At 51.4% G+C, this 19,207-nt stretch overlaps 2 protein-coding genes across 5 annotated transcripts in view; one reads left to right on the top strand and one right to left on the bottom strand.

Annotated features, from left to right (window-relative positions):
• The first annotated feature begins 427 nt into the window (after positions 1-427).
• On the top strand, positions 428-14,674 carry CCAR2 (cell cycle and apoptosis regulator 2). Of its 4 annotated transcripts, XM_066267501.1 has the most exons (22): positions 428-551; positions 1,394-1,488; positions 2,801-2,892; positions 3,325-3,416; positions 3,616-3,730; positions 3,902-4,031; positions 4,216-4,312; positions 7,249-7,368; positions 8,968-9,190; positions 9,276-9,389; positions 9,732-9,895; positions 10,525-10,696; positions 10,783-11,013; positions 11,123-11,317; positions 11,847-11,997; positions 12,130-12,212; positions 12,641-12,787; positions 12,971-13,082; positions 13,180-13,368; positions 13,498-13,703; positions 13,935-14,011; positions 14,291-14,674. In XM_066267501.1, the coding sequence occupies exons 2-21, from the start codon at positions 1,431-1,433 to the stop codon at positions 13,977-13,979; spliced, it is 2,736 nt and encodes a 911-aa protein (XP_066123598.1). In that variant the 5' UTR covers positions 428-551; positions 1,394-1,430; the 3' UTR covers positions 13,980-14,011; positions 14,291-14,674. The 4 variants fall into 4 exon arrangements, with proteins under 4 accessions (XP_066123598.1, XP_066123606.1, XP_066123583.1 ...); XM_066267509.1 differs by having other exon boundaries at positions 12,133-12,212; positions 13,935-14,674; XM_066267486.1 differs by having other exon boundaries at positions 13,935-14,674.
• A 304-nt stretch (positions 14,675-14,978) lies between these two features.
• Positions 14,979-19,207, bottom strand: part of BIN3 (bridging integrator 3) — a 39,975-nt gene continuing 35,746 nt past the window's right edge. Inside the window, exons 7-9 of the mRNA XM_066267516.1 lie at positions 18,659-18,800; positions 18,338-18,472; positions 14,979-15,861 (exon numbers count right to left, since the gene is read on the bottom strand). Of these exons, the coding sequence (XP_066123613.1) occupies positions 15,715-15,861; positions 18,338-18,472; positions 18,659-18,800 (424 nt within the window). The 3' untranslated portion in view covers positions 14,979-15,714. The remainder of the gene's footprint in view (positions 15,862-18,337; positions 18,473-18,658; positions 18,801-19,207) is intronic.

Raw genomic sequence — 19,207 nt, 5'->3', positions numbered from 1 at the left:
GAAGAGAGTGTGTGAGTGTGTGTGTGTGTGTGTGTGTGCGCGCGCGCGCGCGCACGCACCCTTAATGGAAGGGCAGGGCTGGGAATGGGGTCATTGGCTTGAATCAGACATAGGAATGTCTTCTAAAAATGGCCACTGACCAAGCATCCTTCTCGGGTCAGAAGGGTTTGGCTCTCTTGCGGCTGCAGACTTGGGGTCTGTCAGAATGAGGCAAGGTGGGGTGATTCCTTAGGTTTGGGGACCAACTCCAGCTGTCTTCGGACTAAGAACCAATTCTCTGAAGTCCATTTTCCTAATGGGACACTTAAGCGAGGACACCACCCAGGCGCGGCTTTTAACGCGTATCCGATCGGGGAAGGCGTACTTCCGCTCCCGGGTTGGAGCTGGATGTCCGACCAGCGTATGGGAAGGGAGAGACTATATCCGGGAGAGTGGCAGCTTCCGACCAGTGGTCGCGCTTCCGGTGAGGCGCTTCCGGTGGCGGCGGCAGCAGTGGCTTTGGTGGTTCCGGGTGTCTTTGTCCCCCCTGGTGTCGCGGCCCTGGCCCGCAGGTGGGTTGGCTTGCCCCTCGCTGTCCCTTGCCCCTTCGCTCCTCCCCTAACCGAAGGGCTGCGAGGGCCAGGCAGCGAAGATGCTCGGGGCGCCGAAGGGGCCGAGCCCCCCTCGGACTGCAAATCCCGTCTCCCTGGCAACGGCCTCGGCCCTGGGGGCGGGCAGCAGGAGGAGAAGCCGCGCGCTGCAGTCCTCCCACTGTGGCCCGGCCGCAGCCTGGCCCGGGAGGTCGGCTCCGGCGGCTGCTGAGGCAGGAGCGAAGGGTCGGGGAGCGCGGGAGCAGGAGGGCGGGCGCGCAGCCGAATTCGCACAGCTCCCTTCCCACCAACCGGTCGGGGAACAGCAGGCCGGGCTTCCGGGGAGAGGGCCCACACGATCCTCTGGCAGCAACCTCCTCCATTTTTCCGGGCCTTGCGTGGAGCATTTTGGCGGATGTATTTGAATGAATGAATGTCTTCTGGCTCTTTCCAGTCCTCCAACCCCTCAGCCATCTGGGGGTGGAGTGGCATAGTGAGAGGAGCGCTAAATTGTCGGGAGACCTGGGTGTGAGTCCCAGTTTTGTCACTAATTGGTTGTGTGGCCTCGGGCAAGTCTCAGTCTCTGAACTTCAGTTTGCTTTTCTTTAAATCGGCCTGACAGTATCACCCGCAGCTAGGTTATTTGTGAGGGCAAACTGGAACAAACTGGAACAATGTAATTTCTTCATTTCCTGCTCTTTATATTCTCTTCGTCCATCGCCTCCATTCAGTCTCCCTATTCTCCTCAAGACACTTAGTTCCTGTTTTGGGGTTGATGGAAAATTCCCCTATGAGCTGTTAACTTAATTCTTTTCTGGTTGAAGGTCCCCCCCAAGCCTTTGAAAGAGGACAGCATTCCCAATGTCCCAGTTTAAGCGCCAGCGGATCAACCCACTTCCAGGGGGACGCAACTTCTCAGGTGATCACCTTTATCCCTACCTTGGCTCATAGTGAGAAGTATGTGCTTTGGGGTTAATCTTTAAAAATATGGCTTTTGGGTTTTCCCTGGAGGAGTGCAGTTGGCTGCCCATGTTGCTTAGGAAAATAGGAGCTGACCACAGTGGTTACCAGAAGAACCCTGTTGGAGGAGTTAGTTGGTTGGAGCCACTTTGCCCTTTGGGTTTGCCATATCCTCCAGTTCAGCGATTTTCAACTCGTGTGCTGCAAGAATTTTTAAAACACGCAATGCCTGACTATTTATTCATGGGCACTGTCCTCTTTCCCCTTCTGTTGTCCAATGAAAAAATGACAACAGACAATCCAACATAGCTGTCCAGTGTGAATGACTCAAAATTATACATGGTAGGGGGGTCCTCCGGTTACGACAGTCTTGACATAAGACTTTTCAAGTTCATGATGTTTACTCCCATAAAAACTTTAAAAAAATTGAGACATGGGTGTTTCAGCTTATGCTGTTAGTGTATTTTTTTTTTTTTTTTTTTTTTTTTTTTTTTTCCATTTTTCTGAAGCTGGAAACAGGGAGAGACAGTCAGACAGACTCCCGCATGCGCCCGACCGGGATCCACCCGGCACGCCCACCAGGGGCGACGCTCTGCCCACCAGGGGGCGATGCTCTGCCCACCCTGGGCGTCGCCATGTTGCGACCAGAGCCACTCTAGCGCCTGGGGCAGAGGCCACAGAGCCATCCCCAGCGCCCGGGCCATCTTTGCTCCAATGGAGCCTTGGCTGCGGGAGGGGACGAGAGAGACAGAGAGGAAAGCGCGGCGGAGGGGTGGAGAAGCAAATGGGCGCTTCTCCTGTGTGCCCTGGCCGGGAATCGAACCCGGGTCCTCCGCACGCTAGGCCGACGCTCTACCGCTGAGCCAACCGGCCAGGGCTTAGTGTATTTTTTTTTACACTCATTTTTTTACTACAGTATGGTGTATAGTATATTTGTCCTTTTTCTGTGACTTGGTTGTGTTTTTATATTCTAGAATATGATTTTACAACTGTGTTAGGATAGATAAGTGACTTAGGCTAGGGTGTTTCGACTTACACCAGAATTCGGGTTATGTCACTGTCGTAGCAACAGAACTGTGTCATAGCCTGAGGACCCCCTGTACCTATTTTTTTTGTTAGATCAACAAAATTTACTTTTTTTGGTGTGCTGCAGAATTTTAGTAGTTTATGTGTACTGTGAGATGAAAAAGGTTGAAAACCACCACTCTAGTAGACTGAAGTGCTGAAGATGGTAGGTGCAGTTCATAGAGACTGCCTCTCTGTCCACATAGGCACTGCTTCAACATCTCTTCTGGGTCCTCCTCCTGGTTTGCTCACTCCTCCTGTGGCCACAGACCTGTCCCAAAATGCCAGGCACCTTCAGGTAGGTTGGGCATCCTTTCTAGTGAGCCCTTGGGACCACCCCAGCATGCTTGGATACCTGATGCTTTCATTTCTACATCAGTGTTCATCCTTCCTGACACTGCTGTCCTGGCCAGTATGGGGGTGACCAGACACCTCTGACTGGAGAGTCCTAAGGGCTGACTCTAGGGGAATCTGTAGGGTGCTTCTTGGAATAAAAGAACTGGAAGAAACTTGTGATGTAAGAATCAGCATACTTCCCCTTCCCCTGCAAAAAGATGGATTCTGCTCACTATACATGAACAGAATGTATAATTCTGTTCACTATCCATGGATGCTTCCTTCCATGTGAATCCTGATGCAACGCTGAACGGGGTGGTGGTGGGTAGAGAAGAGATGCAATGGCTGAGCATGGACAAGTTCTCCCTAATTTAACAGCAGTCTTCTCTTTCAGGGTGGTGAGAAGCAGCGGGTCTTCACTGGCATTGTGACCAGCTTGCACGACTATTTCGGAGTGGTAGATGAGGAGGTCTTTTTTCAACTAAGGTAGGTTTGAGGCTGGTCTCCTTTTGGAAATGCTTGTTGGATTTGGTTTTGGCATCACGCTCGTGGGTCTCCTCTAAAGCCATTGCTTTGCTGTATTTATGCAAGGTGTGAGAAATCTTGGTGGGAAGGGCTCATTAGGGCGGTCAGGGTGGCTTGGCCAGGGTCTCCTGACTGGGCCTTCTGGCTTGTGTGCTGGCAGTGTGGTGAAGGGCCGGCTGCCCCAGCTGGGTGAGAAGGTGCTGGTGAAGGCTGCATACAACCCAGGCCAGGCAGTGCCTTGGAATGCTGTCAAGGTGCAAACGCTCTCCAACCAGGTAGCCATCTCTCCTTGTCATGAGCACTGGAAAGGGGAGGGAGGGAAGTCCTTGTGTCCTGAAAGCTGGGCAAGAACCTTACTTTTGTGGAAGGGATAGGGCTGCATCTGTCCAAGGTAGTGAGCATATCAACCAGGGGGTGTCCTGAATTTCATGGTTACTGTTCTTCAGCCCTTACTGAAGTCCCCAGCACCTCCCCTTCTACATGTGGCAGCCCTGGGCCAGAAGCAAGGGATTCTGGGAGCTCAGCCCCAGCTGATCTTCCAGCCTCACCGGATTCCCCCACTCTTTCCTCAGAAGCGTAAGTACCAGTGGCATGGATGTTGGGGTGTAGCTTTATGGGATACTCTAGAATGATGAATGGACTTGTAACTGTCAGGTTGCAGCTCTATGAATAGAAGTGAGTACTTCTGTGCACTAAAAGACAAGGACAGAGAAGTTAGGTATTTAGAGTTTTTGAGTCACCAGCCATTTCTTCTCTGCAGCTCTGAGTCTCTTCCAAACATCCCACACGCTTCATCTGAGCCACCTGAACAGGTTTCCTGCTCGGGGCCCTCATGGCCGGTTGGATCAGGGCCGAAGGTAAGAGGATGTTCAACCAGAAAACTGTTTTATTTTATCTCTAGGAGCACTGTCCCTTTCTTTGCTGCCTATTCTCTCTGGCTCACATGTCCTTTATCCTGTCTTCCTTTTTCCCTAAAGGGTTTTGCTTATATCCCTACAAGTTAAACTCCAGACTAGTTTGCTTAAGATTTGTTCTAGTTTTGTTGGTCTTGTTTTAACTTTTTATTTTGGAAAATTTCAAGTATGAGCAAAGTTAACAGAAAAGGGTGATAGACTCTCATATACCCAGCTTCAGGTTATCAACATCTGCCATTTTTAAAAAATTTTTACCTGTCTACTTTCTGCCTTATACTTGATTTTTTTAAGGTAAAATTTATATAGGTTGACATACATAAATCTTAACTGGACAATTTTGACAAATGGAAAATCTCATGTCACCGGCACTCCTATTAAGTTAAATTGCATTTGCACCACTCCAGAACATGTTGTCATTTGGGAAATGAGAAGCATACTGAGAAGGAAACCCCTGATCCCAGATGTCAGTAGATTATCACAAGGTGAACACTTAAAAGGTTCATGGAGTAACTCAAAGTTTAGGCAAAGTGATGTAGCTAGTCTCTCTGCCAAAGCAGGTGTTTGCTCCCTTTGTGAATTCTAACTGGGGGGGGGGGGGGGCGCTTTGATTGTCTATGATTGTTTCCACAGTGTCTTCACTAGTTTGAAACACATTGTCCCATTCTCAAGTCACTGGTATATATTTTGCATATACCCACATCTCATCTAGTGCCTCTTCTTTGTCTTTAACTTCTAAAGACTTTCCACCTCTCATATTCTGTGAACTTATTAAAAACTTCAATATAAAATCACAGCAGATGTACTCAGGGATGAAGTAGTCTGGATGGAATTCAATGGCTGCTATGAACTTTCTGCTTTGGGTTCAGATTCAGCTTTTTCTGTATGGTCAGTTGCATTTGATTGGCCTGGATATGTCAAGCCTTGTGCAAGGCCAATGTGATATTACTTTGGCAATAATGCTTCAGTGTTGTGGCCTCTGGAGCAAGGAGTGAGGTTACCACCAGTCAGCAGAGAGAATCTGCCAAGTAGGAAAGGGAGTAGTAAGAATTAAGTCATTCTGGGTAGAACAGCAGTTTATAAAGGAGTTAGCCACATTAGCATTTTGGCTGGAAGCCAACTTTTATTTTGAATTTTAGGCTTTCAGATGCAGGGATTAATGTCTCCTCCTGCTGAGGTCACTGGGATGCCTTCCCCTGGTAATACCTTGTAACCTGTTCCTGACGAGTCACCATAAGGAGAGAATAGTGGTCACTGCGTTGACAGGGCTCAGTGGAACAGCCAAGTTAACCAGGGCTGACAGTATTTACAGCAGAGTTCACTGCAGTCATGGGGGAGCTGAAGAGACATGACAGGGGTGGTTCTGTTAGAAACAAGGACACAGTGTATGCCCTTAAAGCAGGACTGGGGGCAGCTTTTGGATAGAGATGCAAATGAACAGGGAAATTACCCAGGCAGCTATTAGAGAAAAGGAAAACTTTGTATTAAATATAACCAACTTAGTTCCTGGGGTGTAATGACTAGGGAAGGTAGTTGAAAAGGAAAGGGCAGAGACCCTCTGATAACTCCCTGAGGTACCTCAGCATGAAGAAGTGATGGTTGATTTTATTTCTCTTCTGAGACATGGGGGTTTTCCCCTTATGAGTCTGGCATTTTAGAATGGTCTAAAGGTTTTCTGCTCTACTGTTTTTATTTATTGCACTCATAACAGTGATACATGATGTGATTTACTATAAGAATGTACAGAATGTGAATGCTGTTATATATCAAGAACTATAAACATGGATATTCCCTTCTTCCCTTTAAATATGACCATTCTTAAAGACCTTCAGAAAAGAATTTTGCAAGTTACTTATTGCCACTTTGCCCCATGTTCTTTTCTAGTCTTTATATATTCATTTTTTTTATAATTTTAATCTTAGAGTTCATTATTTTTATACATTCTTATTAAACATTTTTTCATGTAATCCTCATGATTGTTTTAATGGCTGCATGATTATTTATGGTCAAAATTCAGACACTGGCTGGATATGAACGTGGTTCTGTTATTCTTTTTTTTTTTTTTTAAAGATTTTATTCATTTTAGAGAAGGGGGAAGAGAGAGAGAGAAAGAGAGAGAGAGAGAGAGAGAGAGAAGGGAGAATGGGGGAGGAGCAGGAAGCATCAACTCCCATATGTGCCTTGACTGGGCAAGCCCAGGGTTTTGAACCAGCGACCTCAGCATTCCAGGTCGACGCTTTATCCACTGCGCCGCCACAGGTCAGGCTGTTCTGTTATTCTTAGCTTGAAGTTTTAACCACTATTTATAACCTTTTTCTTTTTCTGAACTAATTCCTTGGGATAGATTATCCAGAGTGGAATTACTGGATCAAAGTGTTGATTAGTTTATGACTTTAATGCGTATTGCTAAGAGTTCGTTATGAGAACTGTCTCTTTTAATAAAACTTTATAGAACCCTTAGCATGGTACCATATATATTGTTTCTTGTTTTTAAAAAAAGTTATTTTTTGCTTATTTCAAAAAATGTATGTTAACTATAATTTATAAAGTTTAGAAAATATTTAAAAATTTTAAGTAAAAGAGGCAGCCACCATTTATATTTTATTTTCAGTCTTTTAAAGCTTTTTTTGCACAGTTGAGGCACTGCCATATATATAGTATTACATACTATTCTTTTGACTTAACATGATTGGTTTGTTATTAAAATGATTATCCACTTTAATGCCTTTGTAACAGTCTGTTATATAGTTATTAGCATGGCTTCTTTATCCATTTGTTTAATGTTGGGGAGCCAGGTCATTTCCAGTTCCTTTTAAGCCAGTATATGTTGAATCCATAAGTAACAGTGTGATCTCTTCCTTCTGGTGATGGACCACCTCCAGCGATGACTATGACTCCAAGAAACGCAAGCAGCGGGCTGCTGGAGAGCCCTGGGGTGCTAAGAAGCCACGGCACGACCTGCCTCCGTACCGAGTGCATCTCACTCCCTATACTGTGGACAGGTGAGTGGCATGGCTCGGTGGGGTGGCTTGCAGCTGGTCAGTTTCTTATGTAAATGAATATAGTCTATAGGAGAGTTTGTGTGTGTGTTCTTATAGCCTTTCATTTGTTTGTTTTTAATGTGAGAGTTTTTTGTTTTTAAATTTCAAAATCTAAGATTTTGAACAGCAGAGTACCACTGACATGGATGCCTTGATAGAACTTTGATCACCAGAAATGATTATGCCAGGGTATAACAGACTTGCCAATCAAAACTCAGGGACCCAATAGCATTTATAATTCAGGTAGAAACTGCAGCTTTGTCAGCCTGGGAGTGGTTTTCTAGGGGCCCTCTGATTGTTTTATAAATGCTACAGTATGTACAAGGACACTGGCCTGCAAGCTTACTTCTCACAGTAGAAGCTGATTGACGAGGAGGTAGACAAGCGATTCCAGATTCCATCTAGCAGTGGAGAGGCAGGGCAGCAGCTGCCGTGTCAGATAGACTCCCAGAGCAGAGTCCACGGACGCCCCAGCTGAGGGGAGGGGGCAGCCTCCTGGCATCTCACGATGGAACAGAAGGAAGGCTGCCCTTTCTCTCCCCAGTGGCACTGATTCCTCTCCCCTGGCCCGGGGAGGGCCTCTTGTTCTCCATGCTGATCCACCTGGCTCCCATCTCCTTGCAAGACACTGATTCCCACCTCACATCAAGTCAGAACATTTCTGCTATCAGCCACATGCACAACATTGTTTTTTAAAACAGATGTCAAATGGAAGCTTATTGTACATACTGTTTGGTACTTTGCTTTTTCACTTAATATATCTTAGAATTTATTCCATATTAATGTTTATTAGCTCAAGCACACTCTTTTTTAGGAACTAGATGATATTCCATTGAATGGATGGACTATCATTTATTTCAGCAGCTCGCTATTTGCAGTCTTACCCTTGGTATTGTTGTAATGAGCACCCTCCTACACACATCTGTGTGGACAGGTGCAAGCCTTTTATTGAGATCAGTTCCTAGAAATGGAGTAGCTGGCCTGAGGGTCTGGTTTTAAACTTGGGTGGATGCGGCTGTTCTTTAAGAGAGGGCATATCAGTTACGTCCTCACTCGGGCCGGGCGGGCTGGTTTCCCTGGCCCCTGCCAGTGCTGGGCTATCAAGCCTTTGATCTCTGCCAGTCTGACAGATGAAAAGGGATAGTCTGATCTGCATTTCTTTAATTATAAGTGACATTGAGCATATTTTTATGGGTTTTAAGTCTAATTTCTCTTTCTGTTAAGTGTCTGTTGATGTCACTTTTCCATTTTCTCTTAAACTTATGAACTTTTGGTTAGTGATTTCTGGGTTCCTTTTATATTAAGACCATAGCCCTTTTCTCTGTCATGTATTGCCAGTGTGTTTCTGTTTTTTCTTCCCCCAGTTTGATTATTTTGCATTTAGAGGTCGTTAACATTTTGGTGGGCAAATCTGATCTTTTTTTTTTTCCCCCAGATATGCCTGGGAAGGTTCTTTCCCAGATTGTGAAATAATTTGTCTTCTTACTTTTCAAGTTTTTTATGGCTCCATTTAAAAAATCTAGTCATGGCTCATTCTGGATCCCCGCTTCCTTCCCACAGCCCTACCTGTGACTTCCTAGAACTCCAGCGCCGTTACCGCAGCCTCCTGGTCCCCTCAGATTTTCTGGCTTTGCATCTGAGCTGGCTGTCAGCCTTTCCTCTGAGCCAGCCCTTTTCCCTCCACCATCCAAGCCGCATCCAGGTCTCTTCTGAGAAAGAGCCAGTTCCAGACACTGGGGCTGAGCCCAGCCCTGCAGACAGTGACCCCACTTACAGTTCCAAGGTGAGCTGCCTGGGGTCCTGCACTTTCTCTGATTGCTGGAGGCCGACAGAGCTCTCAAGCATGTCCTTCCATCAACCCTGCACAGGTACTGCTGCTCTCTTCCCCGGGATTGGAGGAACTGTATCGTTGTTGCATGCTCTTTGTGGATGACATGACTGAGCCAAAGGAGACACCAGTACACCCTCTGAAGCAGATTAAGGTGAGAGCTGGAGTCCCCTAGGCCAGATGTATACATTGATGATGTCTGGTCCTTGCAACACTTTCAGCGGCTCGGCTTCTACTCTTGAACTTATAGAAGTGGGGAGTTTCTGAGATACCGCTCATTTTATCAGGAGCACAGCATTGCTCAGATGCTCTTACCTGTTGGAATGTTATGGGGTTGGGTCATGTTTGTGGGTGGAGGAGCCACCCCCCACTGCCATGTAGGCCCTTCACCACATCCTATCCTGCTGCCTGTGTTCCCCAGTGGTGGCACCCTGTCTCCCAGTGGGAGAACCAGGTAATTGGTTTTTCATTTCATATCCCTGATCTCACGTTGTAGTTTTTGCTGGGCCGGAAAGAAGAACTGGCAGTGCTGGTTGGGGGTGAGTGGTCTCCTTCCCTGGATGGCCTCGACCCTAAGGGTGACCCGCAGGTGCTAGTTCGCACTGCCATCCGCTGTGCACAAGCCCAGACTGGCATTGACCTGAGTGTCTGCACAAAGTGGTGAGTGGCTGCTCGAGCTCCTGTCTGGGGTGGGCTCTTGGCGAGTTAAGTTGCTGACTGTTCAGGCCAAGCTTCTGTACCTTTCTGACCTGTCCCCTAGTCCCAGCTCGTCCCTCCCTGCAGCCCTCCCAAATGGTTGCCTTGATCATGAGCGTGACTAGGGATGTGTATGTTGAAGGGCAGTGGAACCCCAAGGCTCATCAGTGTGACTTCCAGCGACCTCCAGTGTTCCTCCTCATTGCCTTAGCACCAGAGAGAGTCAGTGTCTGCTTACATGTGACTCCCATTGACTGACCGGTTCTTGAGGACTTAGTCTATCTCTTTTATTTTTGGGCTTTCAAAGTTTGGCTTGCGCCTGACCCATGATGGCGCAGTGGATAAAGTGTGGATCTGGAACACTGAGGTCGCCAGTTCAAAGCCCTGGGCTTGCCCAGTCAAGGCACATATGGGAGTTGATGCTTCTTGCTCCTCCCTCCTTCTCACTCTCAGTCGCTTCTCTCTAAAATAAATACAATCTTTAAAAAGAAAAAGCTTGGCTTGCAGTATGTGCTCATTAAATGTTGATTGGAAACTGAAACGCTTGTGGATGTCTTGGGTCACTACTTCATTTTCCCCTTTGCTATGAGCAGGTGGCGCTTTGCTGAATTCCAGTACCTGCAGCTGGGACCCCCAAGGCGGCTCCGGACTGTGGTGGTATACTTGCCGGACATCTGGACCATCATGCCGACTTTGGAAGAGTGGGAGGCCCTGTGCCTGCAGAAAGCTGCAGAGGCAGCTTCCCGGGCCCAGGAGGCACCAGTGGTAAGGCGGAGCCTTACCAACAGGTGGGGGGATTAGTACCCTGACCCCTGAGCCCAGGTGGTCAAAACTTTTGGCTTTTATCACAGGAAACAGAGACTACAGAACAGGCAGCTGATGCGTCGGAGCAAGCAGCAGATACCTCTAAACAGAATGCAGAAAATCCGGACGTCACCACACAGCAGGAAGTGGACACTGACCTCCCAGAGGCCCCTCCGCCCCCCCTGGAACCTGCTGTCATGGCGCGCCCTAGCTGTGTGAACATCTCCCTCCACGGTATTGTGGAGGACCGGAGGCCAAAAGAAAGGATCTCTTTTGAGGCAGGTGTAGGAGTCTGGAAGGCAGTGGGGCAGGGAGTATGGGTGCATGGCAGGTCGTGAACATTCCTTTTTCCCTGGCGCTCATGGGCCCTGCTGCCTGTCTCACCAGGTGATGGTGCTGGCTGAGTTGTTTCTGGAGATGCTGCAGAGGGATTTTGGCTACAGGATTTACAAAGTACTGCTGAGCCTTCCTGAAAAGGTCGTGGCCCCGCCTGAACCTGAGAAAGAGGAGGTGGCCAAGGAGGAGGTGGCCAAGGAGGAGGTGCAGAGTGAGGGCACCGCGGCCGAGTCAGACGTGCCGCCGGTGAGTACCTCTGCCCTGCACGGCTACACATGGTAACTGGGCAGGACTGGAGTGTGGGGAGATGCCGGGTGCTGCTTTAAGCACTTCGCGGGTCTTCTCTCCTGGTCCTCGCTGCACGTGCCTCGAGGCCCGAGGTGCTCTCAGGGGCGGGTGCTTAGCCCTCGCATGGGGCCACATGCCAGTGCGCGCTGTGATGGGGGAGTGGGCGGAGGACGGGGACCTCAGGGAGTGAGAGCTGAGGGCGGGTGGTGTGCTGGTGTGCTGAACCATCACAGTCTTCTCTCAATCCTTCTAAAGCACGTGGGCTTTTTGCCTAACTTGTCTCAAGTAAACAATTTCTTACAGACTGGGGTGGGCCCCTGAGGTCTCAGGTGTCTGCTCTGAACCCTGTGTGAGGAAATGCATTACAAGATGGTGCACAGAGCCCTCTTACCAGGGCCTGGGTGTGGTGGCTGCTCAGTGTGAGCCATTACTGTTAGTGATCATAGGTGACGGTGACAGCCCCCCTCATCTCAGGCTGCTTCCCTAGAAGGAAGATGGGCTTCTGCCCAAGCCCCCATCTTCTGGGGGAGAGGAAGAAGAGAAACCCCGGGGCGAGGCGTCCGAGGACCTCTGTGAGATGGCCCTGGACCCAGACCCAGAGCTGCTGCTGCTACGGGATGACGGGGAGGAGGAGTTCGGTGAGTGCACTGGGAGGGAGGCCCTGGGCACTGGCGAGCAGCTCCCTCCCTCGGGCCCAGTGTTCTCCTGCTCAGACTGCAGCAGTCTGGCTGTGCGGTCCCTGCTCCAAGCTCATCTCCGGTTTTCTGTAGCAGGGGCCAAGCTGGAGGATTCTGAGGTCCGGTCAGTTGCCTCAAACCAGTCAGAGATGGAATTCTCTTCCCTTCAGGACATGGTGAGACCTCTGTTCTGCCCCTCTGGCCTCGGTGACAGTGACACTCAGCAAGGCCTGAGTCAGTCCTTGGAGAGGGATACTTCTACCAAATGACTTCCAGTGTTCGTTGATTGAGAAACAGAATGTGGTTCTTGGCTCACAGAATGACACTTCTGTAGGACCCAGGAGACTTGTCAGTATCTGTCAGGATGAATCCAAGTGAGGTATCTTGTCTAGAAGCACACGAGGTTCCTCCGTGTGTGACAGCCTTGGGGCCAGAAGTGCCCCAGACAGGCTTTTAGTTATAGGCCATGGGTCAAGTCTCCAACTGGAAGGTGCGCCTGGGTGTGACTCTCAGCCAAGGCACTCAGTTTGAAGAGGGCTATGTCCTGGGTGACAGCCCTTGAGAGAAGTATTTGTAATCCTGTTCATCCTTGTTTCTCTTGCAGCCCAAGGAGCTGGACCCCTCTGCTGTGCTCCCTTTGGACTGTCTTCTTGCGTTTGTCTTCTTTGATGCCAACTGGTGTGGCTACTTGCACCGGCGAGACTTGGAGAGGATCCTGCTTACTCTTGGGCTCCAGCTCAGTGCAGAGCAGGTGCCTTCTCTTGCGTCCCCCGTGGTCTTCCCTGAGGTGGCCTCACCTGACGTAATGTGCACAGGCATGCACTTAGCTCCCGTGGGGGACTCAGGGTGCTCTAGTTCTAGGTCTTCCACACCCAGGGGTGAAGGGCTTGCATTTTCTCATCAGATGGGGATCCTGGGTGTGTGTTTTCCATAGGCCAAACAGCTGGTCAGCAGGGTGGTGACCCAGAACATTTGCCAGTACCGCAGCCTTCAGTACAGCCGCTCAGAGGGCACCGATGGTGGGCTTCCTGAGGAGGCGCTCTTTGGTGGGTACTGGTGCTCTGCAGCCTTCTGTGGAGGACAGGAAGGGCAGGCTGCTTTCTCCTGACATCTGACCCCTAACTTTTTCATGGCCTCTGCTAGGAAACCTGGACCTGCTCCCTCCTCCTGGGAAAAGTGCGAAGCCAGGAGCCGCCCCTCTGGAGCACAAAGGCCTGGTGTCCCACAACGGCAGCCTGATCAACGTGGGGAACCTGTTGCAACGTGCAGAGCAGCAGGACAGTGGGCGGCTGTACCTGGAGAATAAGATCCATACACTGGAGCTGAAGCTGGGTGAGCAGCTGAGCACAGGGACATGACGGTGTGATGTGGACGTGTACGCCGAGACTCAGGCTTCAGGCCTCTTGCCCTGTACTCTGCTCCTTAACTTAGCAGCAGTCTTTCTGGTATGTTCCCCACCAGAGGAGAGCCATCACCGCTTCTCAGCCACTGAAGTGACTAACAAGACACTGGCGGCAGACATGCAGGAGCTGCGCACCCGGCTGGCCGAGGCCGAGGACACGGCCCGTACAGCTGAGCGACAGAAGAACCAGCTCCAGCGGCTGCTGCATGACTTCCGGAGGCGCCTGACCCCCCTGCAGCTGGAGATGCAGCGGATGGTTGAAAAGGTGAGCCATGGGAGAGCCGGCGTTGGGTCAGGAGGCCTGGTCAGGATGATGCCAGGACGGCAGCCCCTGTGCCCGTGCCCAGGCCCACCTCGCCTCCTCCCCACCACTGGCTTTTGAGGGATCCAGCAGTTAGCAGCTTTGCAGCCTTGAGCCCCCCCCCCCCCCCCTTCAGGAGGAAGCTGGTAGTAGTTCTCCTTGGGGCCTAATTCTTATGCCATCTGTTTCAAACAGGCTGACAGCTGGGTAGAGAAGGAGGAGCCAGCACCTAGCAACTGAGGGGCCTGTCGTGGGAGCTGCCATCCTATGAGGTCAGCGATGGAGCCTGCTGAAGTTAGAGCCCTTTGGTTCCAGAAAGAAGCTGGAGCAGGACCTGGGAGCCATAGGCGGGTGGCTGACCCCTGTGCTCAGCCTGTGTAGGGAAGCTCAGGCCGCCAGGGTGGGGTCTGCCTGTGCTGTGTGGGACGGACGAGTGGGGAACTTACAACTAAATCCAACATCTTCTGCACCCCTCGAATGTCATTTTGCCCTCTACCTTGGGGTTTCTCCTGGGGCCCTTTAGTCTTGTGCTTTCTCCTGTCCTCTTCCAGTTTAGAGTAAGACGGGAGGAAAAGGCTTTCGACTATGTCATAAGGTCTGATGCCAATAAATGAAGAAACAGGTGAACTCTGGCTGGGGTAAGAGCCCTTTCTTTGGATGGCACAAATCTTGCTGGGTTACAGGAGCAGGTTTTTGGGGGAAGGTTTCCTGGGACCTTCAGAGTGGAGTCGGTGCCAGTGAACAACACTGACCTAGCCACCCCAGACTTGCCAGAAGAAACCAGCCCTTCTGTTCCCTGGCTCCCTGTGTTCAGAATGTGGTATTGGCTCTGACCCAGCCTCCTTCCCTGTTCCCTGAGTCTCACCTCTTTCCATAATCTGTGGTTTCAGTTTGACTTTGTATATAAAGTTGTTTTTTTTTTTCTTTTTTGTTTTTTTAAATAAACCAAAGTAAAAAAACAAACCAAGTGTCCTCCATAGCTCTTTCCTCCCTCCTCTTCCAGGTCTGCCTGTGCTGCTGCCCTTCTTCTTGGCCCTCAGCCCAGCCTCTGCTGGATGGAGGTGTAGTTGCCTCCAAAAGGTAGCCAGGGCAACGCAGCGAGGCCCCTTGCACACTGGGTGAGCATTGGCCTCTCTGAGTAGGGTGCTGCAGGGGTCCTGTCAGCCCAGCAGGGGGCAGCATTACCCTGAAAAACTCCCAGAGTGGCTCTCCCCTCCTTAGTTACAGCACAGTAGTAAGGCAATTTTACTGAAAACTTTACTTGAAAAAATAAAATTCCAAATATTCAGGTAAGAGACAAATGCACTGTTGTTGCTTTGAGGCCTGTGAATTGATTCTGACTTTTTTTGGTGGTAGGACATTGAACGAGTTTAATCCATTTCCTAGAGAACCTACCAGATAGGGTCTTCTCTGCACTTGACGTAGAGGATAGAAGCAGAGGACAGAAGCAGGCTAAGCCAGCCTTTGTTGTGCTGGGAGCCTAGAGGGAGGGGCCTGTCCACTGGAAGGCCACAGCCGTCACATGCTCCAGGGCAGTGTTGCAGCCCTCTCCCAGGACAGGGGTGGAGTGGGAAGACAGCAGGGTGGCTGGACCCCAGGATGGGTCCCTTGGAGGTAGATGTGATCCCAACTATTGCAAACAAGGCTGGGACTGTGGATGAGCTGACGGAACCCAGGCCCTTTGGAAGCTGGGAGCCTGCTCTGGTGCTGGGCCAGGAGGCACTATGGACGGTTCTTCGGGAAATAAGAAAGCTTTTCAGGTTTTCCCAGACTGCTTACCTGAATGTGGGCTCCTGCTATGGGTGGGGAAAAGGCTTGCTTGGGGCACTGGGTGTCAGGCTCATTCCAAAGGGTTGGTAAGGTAGGGCACATGTCTCCCCAGGAGGGCCTTTTGCTGGCTGATGCCTGAGCCTCACTTGGAAATGGGACTAGAGAAGCTGACTTGTGTTTCAGGAGTCTTCTGAGGGGGCGGGACTCAGTCATCAGCCACAATAGAGAGGGCTCTGAGCTCACTCAGTTTAGCCTCGTTCTCCCGCTCCCGCTGCTCATCAGTGTGGCCAGGCTGGTCCAGCTGCTGGGTCAGGTCTCCAAAGATCTTATGCATTTCAGAGTAGTAGACCACCTGAGTGGGAGGCAGGAGGTCAGCATGGACTGGGCTCCCAGGCCCCCTCCCCAACCCTGCACACGCTCTGGGCTGCTTTCTACTGTTTCCTCCACTGCTGCCCTTCCCTTCAGGCCATCTCCCTGAACTGCAAAGCAACCAGGGAGGAGTGAGTCACTGCTTGAAGCCCTTCAGGACTGTCCACTGCCTGGGGTGGCAGTAAGATCTTTAGGAGGTAGGAGGTGGGGGCGCTGCCCTTCTCTCCAAGCAGCACAGGGTATGTGTGTGCGGGCGTGCACGAACATGAGCGCATGTGCTGGGCAGTGGGAGAAGACACAGCCCAAGGCTGGGGTCTGGGACAGTGGGAGGACCCTTGGCAGGTCCTGGGGAGACGAGGGAGTCAGGAAGTGTGACTAGATGCTCCCTGCTTTATAGAAGCTAGATACCAGAGGCTTTTGTTCCTGGGAAGAAGGCAGGTCAGGCTCCCCAAACCCTGAGAGCTGGTCTTTAGAAGGTGAGAATGGTGACACCTTCTTAGCTAGCTTCTCTTCCTTCCCCACTGATCTCTTAGTCACGCCTTAGGTGCACAGCCTGGGCCACACTCCAGAGTGGGGTGGGAGAGGCCCACAGAAATGAGGTGGGGGATATACAGAATGGGGGGAACCAACAGCAACTCAAATAACTGGTTGAGAGCTGCCTCAGCAAGCCCAGAACAGGCTTTCCCAGGAGATGGGCACAGGAGCTGTTTTTGCCTCAGTCTCCACCTTGTGACAAATTCAAAACCCCCAAACTCTCTCATCTCCAGCTCCCAGCTGCTTTTGGGGAAAGGAAGCCTACCACGTTAGCACCCTGGAGCACCATTATTGGTGAGGCCAGGCTGAGTGGTAGGTTTGGTGGTGGGGCATGGCTGAGCTGCTTCTAGGAAAGTGTCTCCCACAGCTAGGTTGCGGGGGACTAAATCACGGCCTTCACATCTGCCTGGCAGGGCAGGGGACAAGGGCCTGGGCTACTCCTGGGAGGGTGAGGGGCGGCCCACTCTCCGCCCAGCCGCACTGCATGGCTGAGTCACTAGGGATGCTCACTTCTCCAGTGACTAATGGTAGTGCAGCCTCAGGAGGGGGAGGCTGGTGCAAAGGAGGCAGCAACACTCCCAGCCACCCCGCTGCCTAGAGACAGGGCATCCCAAGCTCCCCCAACTGCTCCCTCCTGGGAATGCTGAAGCCTCACATCCAGCACCTTCCTCCCTGAACAGGAGGGAGGAGGCAGGGCAGCCTGCAGGGAACTGGGGGCTGGGAGCTGGGAACGGGCAGCAATGGTGTAGGAGGAGAGGCATGCAGGAGGGAGGACACAGGGCTCCTTAAACACATTCCTCCGGGCCAAGGATGAAGCAACTGAAGGAACGCCCTCACCCACAGAGGCACTGCTCTCGGGGCAGGTGTGGGAACCCCTGCTCCCTTGTGCATGCTAGCTTTCTGCCTCATGTTCCCCCGAGTGACCAACGACATGATCACAAACAAGTCCCAGCTCTAACATCAGTTCTGCTGAATCTTGATCCCAAATATGAGTTCCACAGGTTTGGTGTTCTCCAAAGATGGCAGGTGGCAAAACACAGAATCAGCCCTTTCCATTGGGCACCTGTGATCATGACAGTGTCCACTGGAGGGTGCTAAATACTGAGGCCAAAAGCAGAGGTGGCCTGGAGGCTTTGAACTTGGCTACCTGGTGGGGATAGGTGGGAAAGGTCCAGTGTGGGTCCCATGTGGAGGAGATCCCTTGGCTTTGGCTCCTCAACCTTTTGTCTTTTACAAACAGCAGGACTAATCCCTGCAAATGGCTTTGAGGATGGGAAGTGAAGGGGACAAGGAGGGCAGCAGCCGTGCCCTCCACATACTCTGTGACCTTAAACCCTTGAGTAGCGGGAGATGCAGGGTTGGCCCATGTCTAACCCTCGAGGTCTCTGGCTCTAGAGCTATGGCTGTGCACCCACCCATGCCCAGCCTGCCTTTCCTGCTGGAAGGTGCACCATGGCCCAATGCTCCGAGCATGGCTCTCCCAGGGGTCAGGACCTCCGGCAAGGGTTGCTACAAGTCAAGATACTCAGTCTCCCACCAAAGGAAGAGCAGTAACTAGGGCAAGGATGGAGACGCAGGGTCCTTAAAGTAGAGACTTCTTCCCATAGGCCTCTATTCCTGACTTCCTAAGCACACCAGGCAAAGAACCCACCCATCAAAGTGAGGTGCCAATGGTACAGCCTCATCTGAGGTGGGGATTAACCAAAGAGCAGTGCAGGAGCCAGAACACATTCCAGCCCTGACCAGAGGCTCCGCTCCCTTCCCTCGCAGCAGTGCTGGGGCAGGTGGGTGAGTGGCAGTCTTGGCAGAGATGGCTAAGCCCCCTTCTGGTGTGGGGCTGGCATGAGATGTGTCTACAGAGCCCATGGCTATCTCCTGAGGGAACGTGCGGGGCCAGTGTTCGGGGTACGTGGGAGCAGCCTCACCTGTGCTCGGATCAGAGACTCGAAGCTGGGCTGGAAGTAGTTGAGGCGGCTGCTGTAGAACCGCGGCATCTCTTCAAGGAGCTGCTTGTTCTTGGCTTCGAAGTCATCCCGCACAGGCCGGAGCTCTTCCCGGGCCTGGGGAGCAAGACCGTGGCAGTCATAACTCTTGCTCACCCAGCATTCCTGCCAGGGGCATGGTGTGTATGTGCACGGGGGGCATCAGAACACCCAGTGTCTGTACCCCACAGCCCGAGTTGGTCCTCAGGTGAATGTGTGCCGTGTGGTTTGCTGTCCACCCCCCCCCCCCATTCCTCTGGGCACCTGGTGGAGCTTGGCCAGCACTGGACCCGTCTTTTCCTTTTCCTCATACTTCTCCACCTTGGCCTGCAGCCTCCTGTAGTCCTGCAAGGCCTGCTCCCGTCGCTTCACCGCCATGTTGAGGCTTGGGAAAACACTGCCGAACCTGAGGACACAGCGGTGGGACATGGCTCCTTCCTGAGCTGCGGGTTTGCAGCTCACTGCTCACTCAAACACAGAGTGCCTACCAGGGTCAGGCCCTGCTCTGGGGCTTAGGGGTTTTGCAGCTCATGCTACTGAGAACCTGTCTTGAGGTCAGACCCAGGGCTAAGGGCCATGGCACTAGCTTGAGCAAGACACGAGTCATGAATCCACGAGGCCACTTACCCTGCCAGGCCCCTCCCCAGGTGCCCCGTACGGCCCGCCCACACTAGACACCTGCGATGGAGCCTGTCAGAGCTGAAGACTCCTCAGAAGCCATCTAGTCAACATCTTCCTTTTAAATGGTGAACTGAGGCCAGAGAGAAGAACTGACATGTCCAAGAATCACAACTAGGTAGTGATGGGTCCAGA

The sequence above is a fragment of the Saccopteryx bilineata genome, chromosome 1, assembly GCF_036850765.1.
Source record: "Saccopteryx bilineata isolate mSacBil1 chromosome 1, mSacBil1_pri_phased_curated, whole genome shotgun sequence".
Lineage (NCBI taxonomy): Eukaryota > Metazoa > Chordata > Mammalia > Chiroptera > Emballonuridae > Saccopteryx > Saccopteryx bilineata.
Note: the sequence above shows the minus strand (reverse complement) of the source record. Positions and strands in the feature narration are given on the sequence as shown.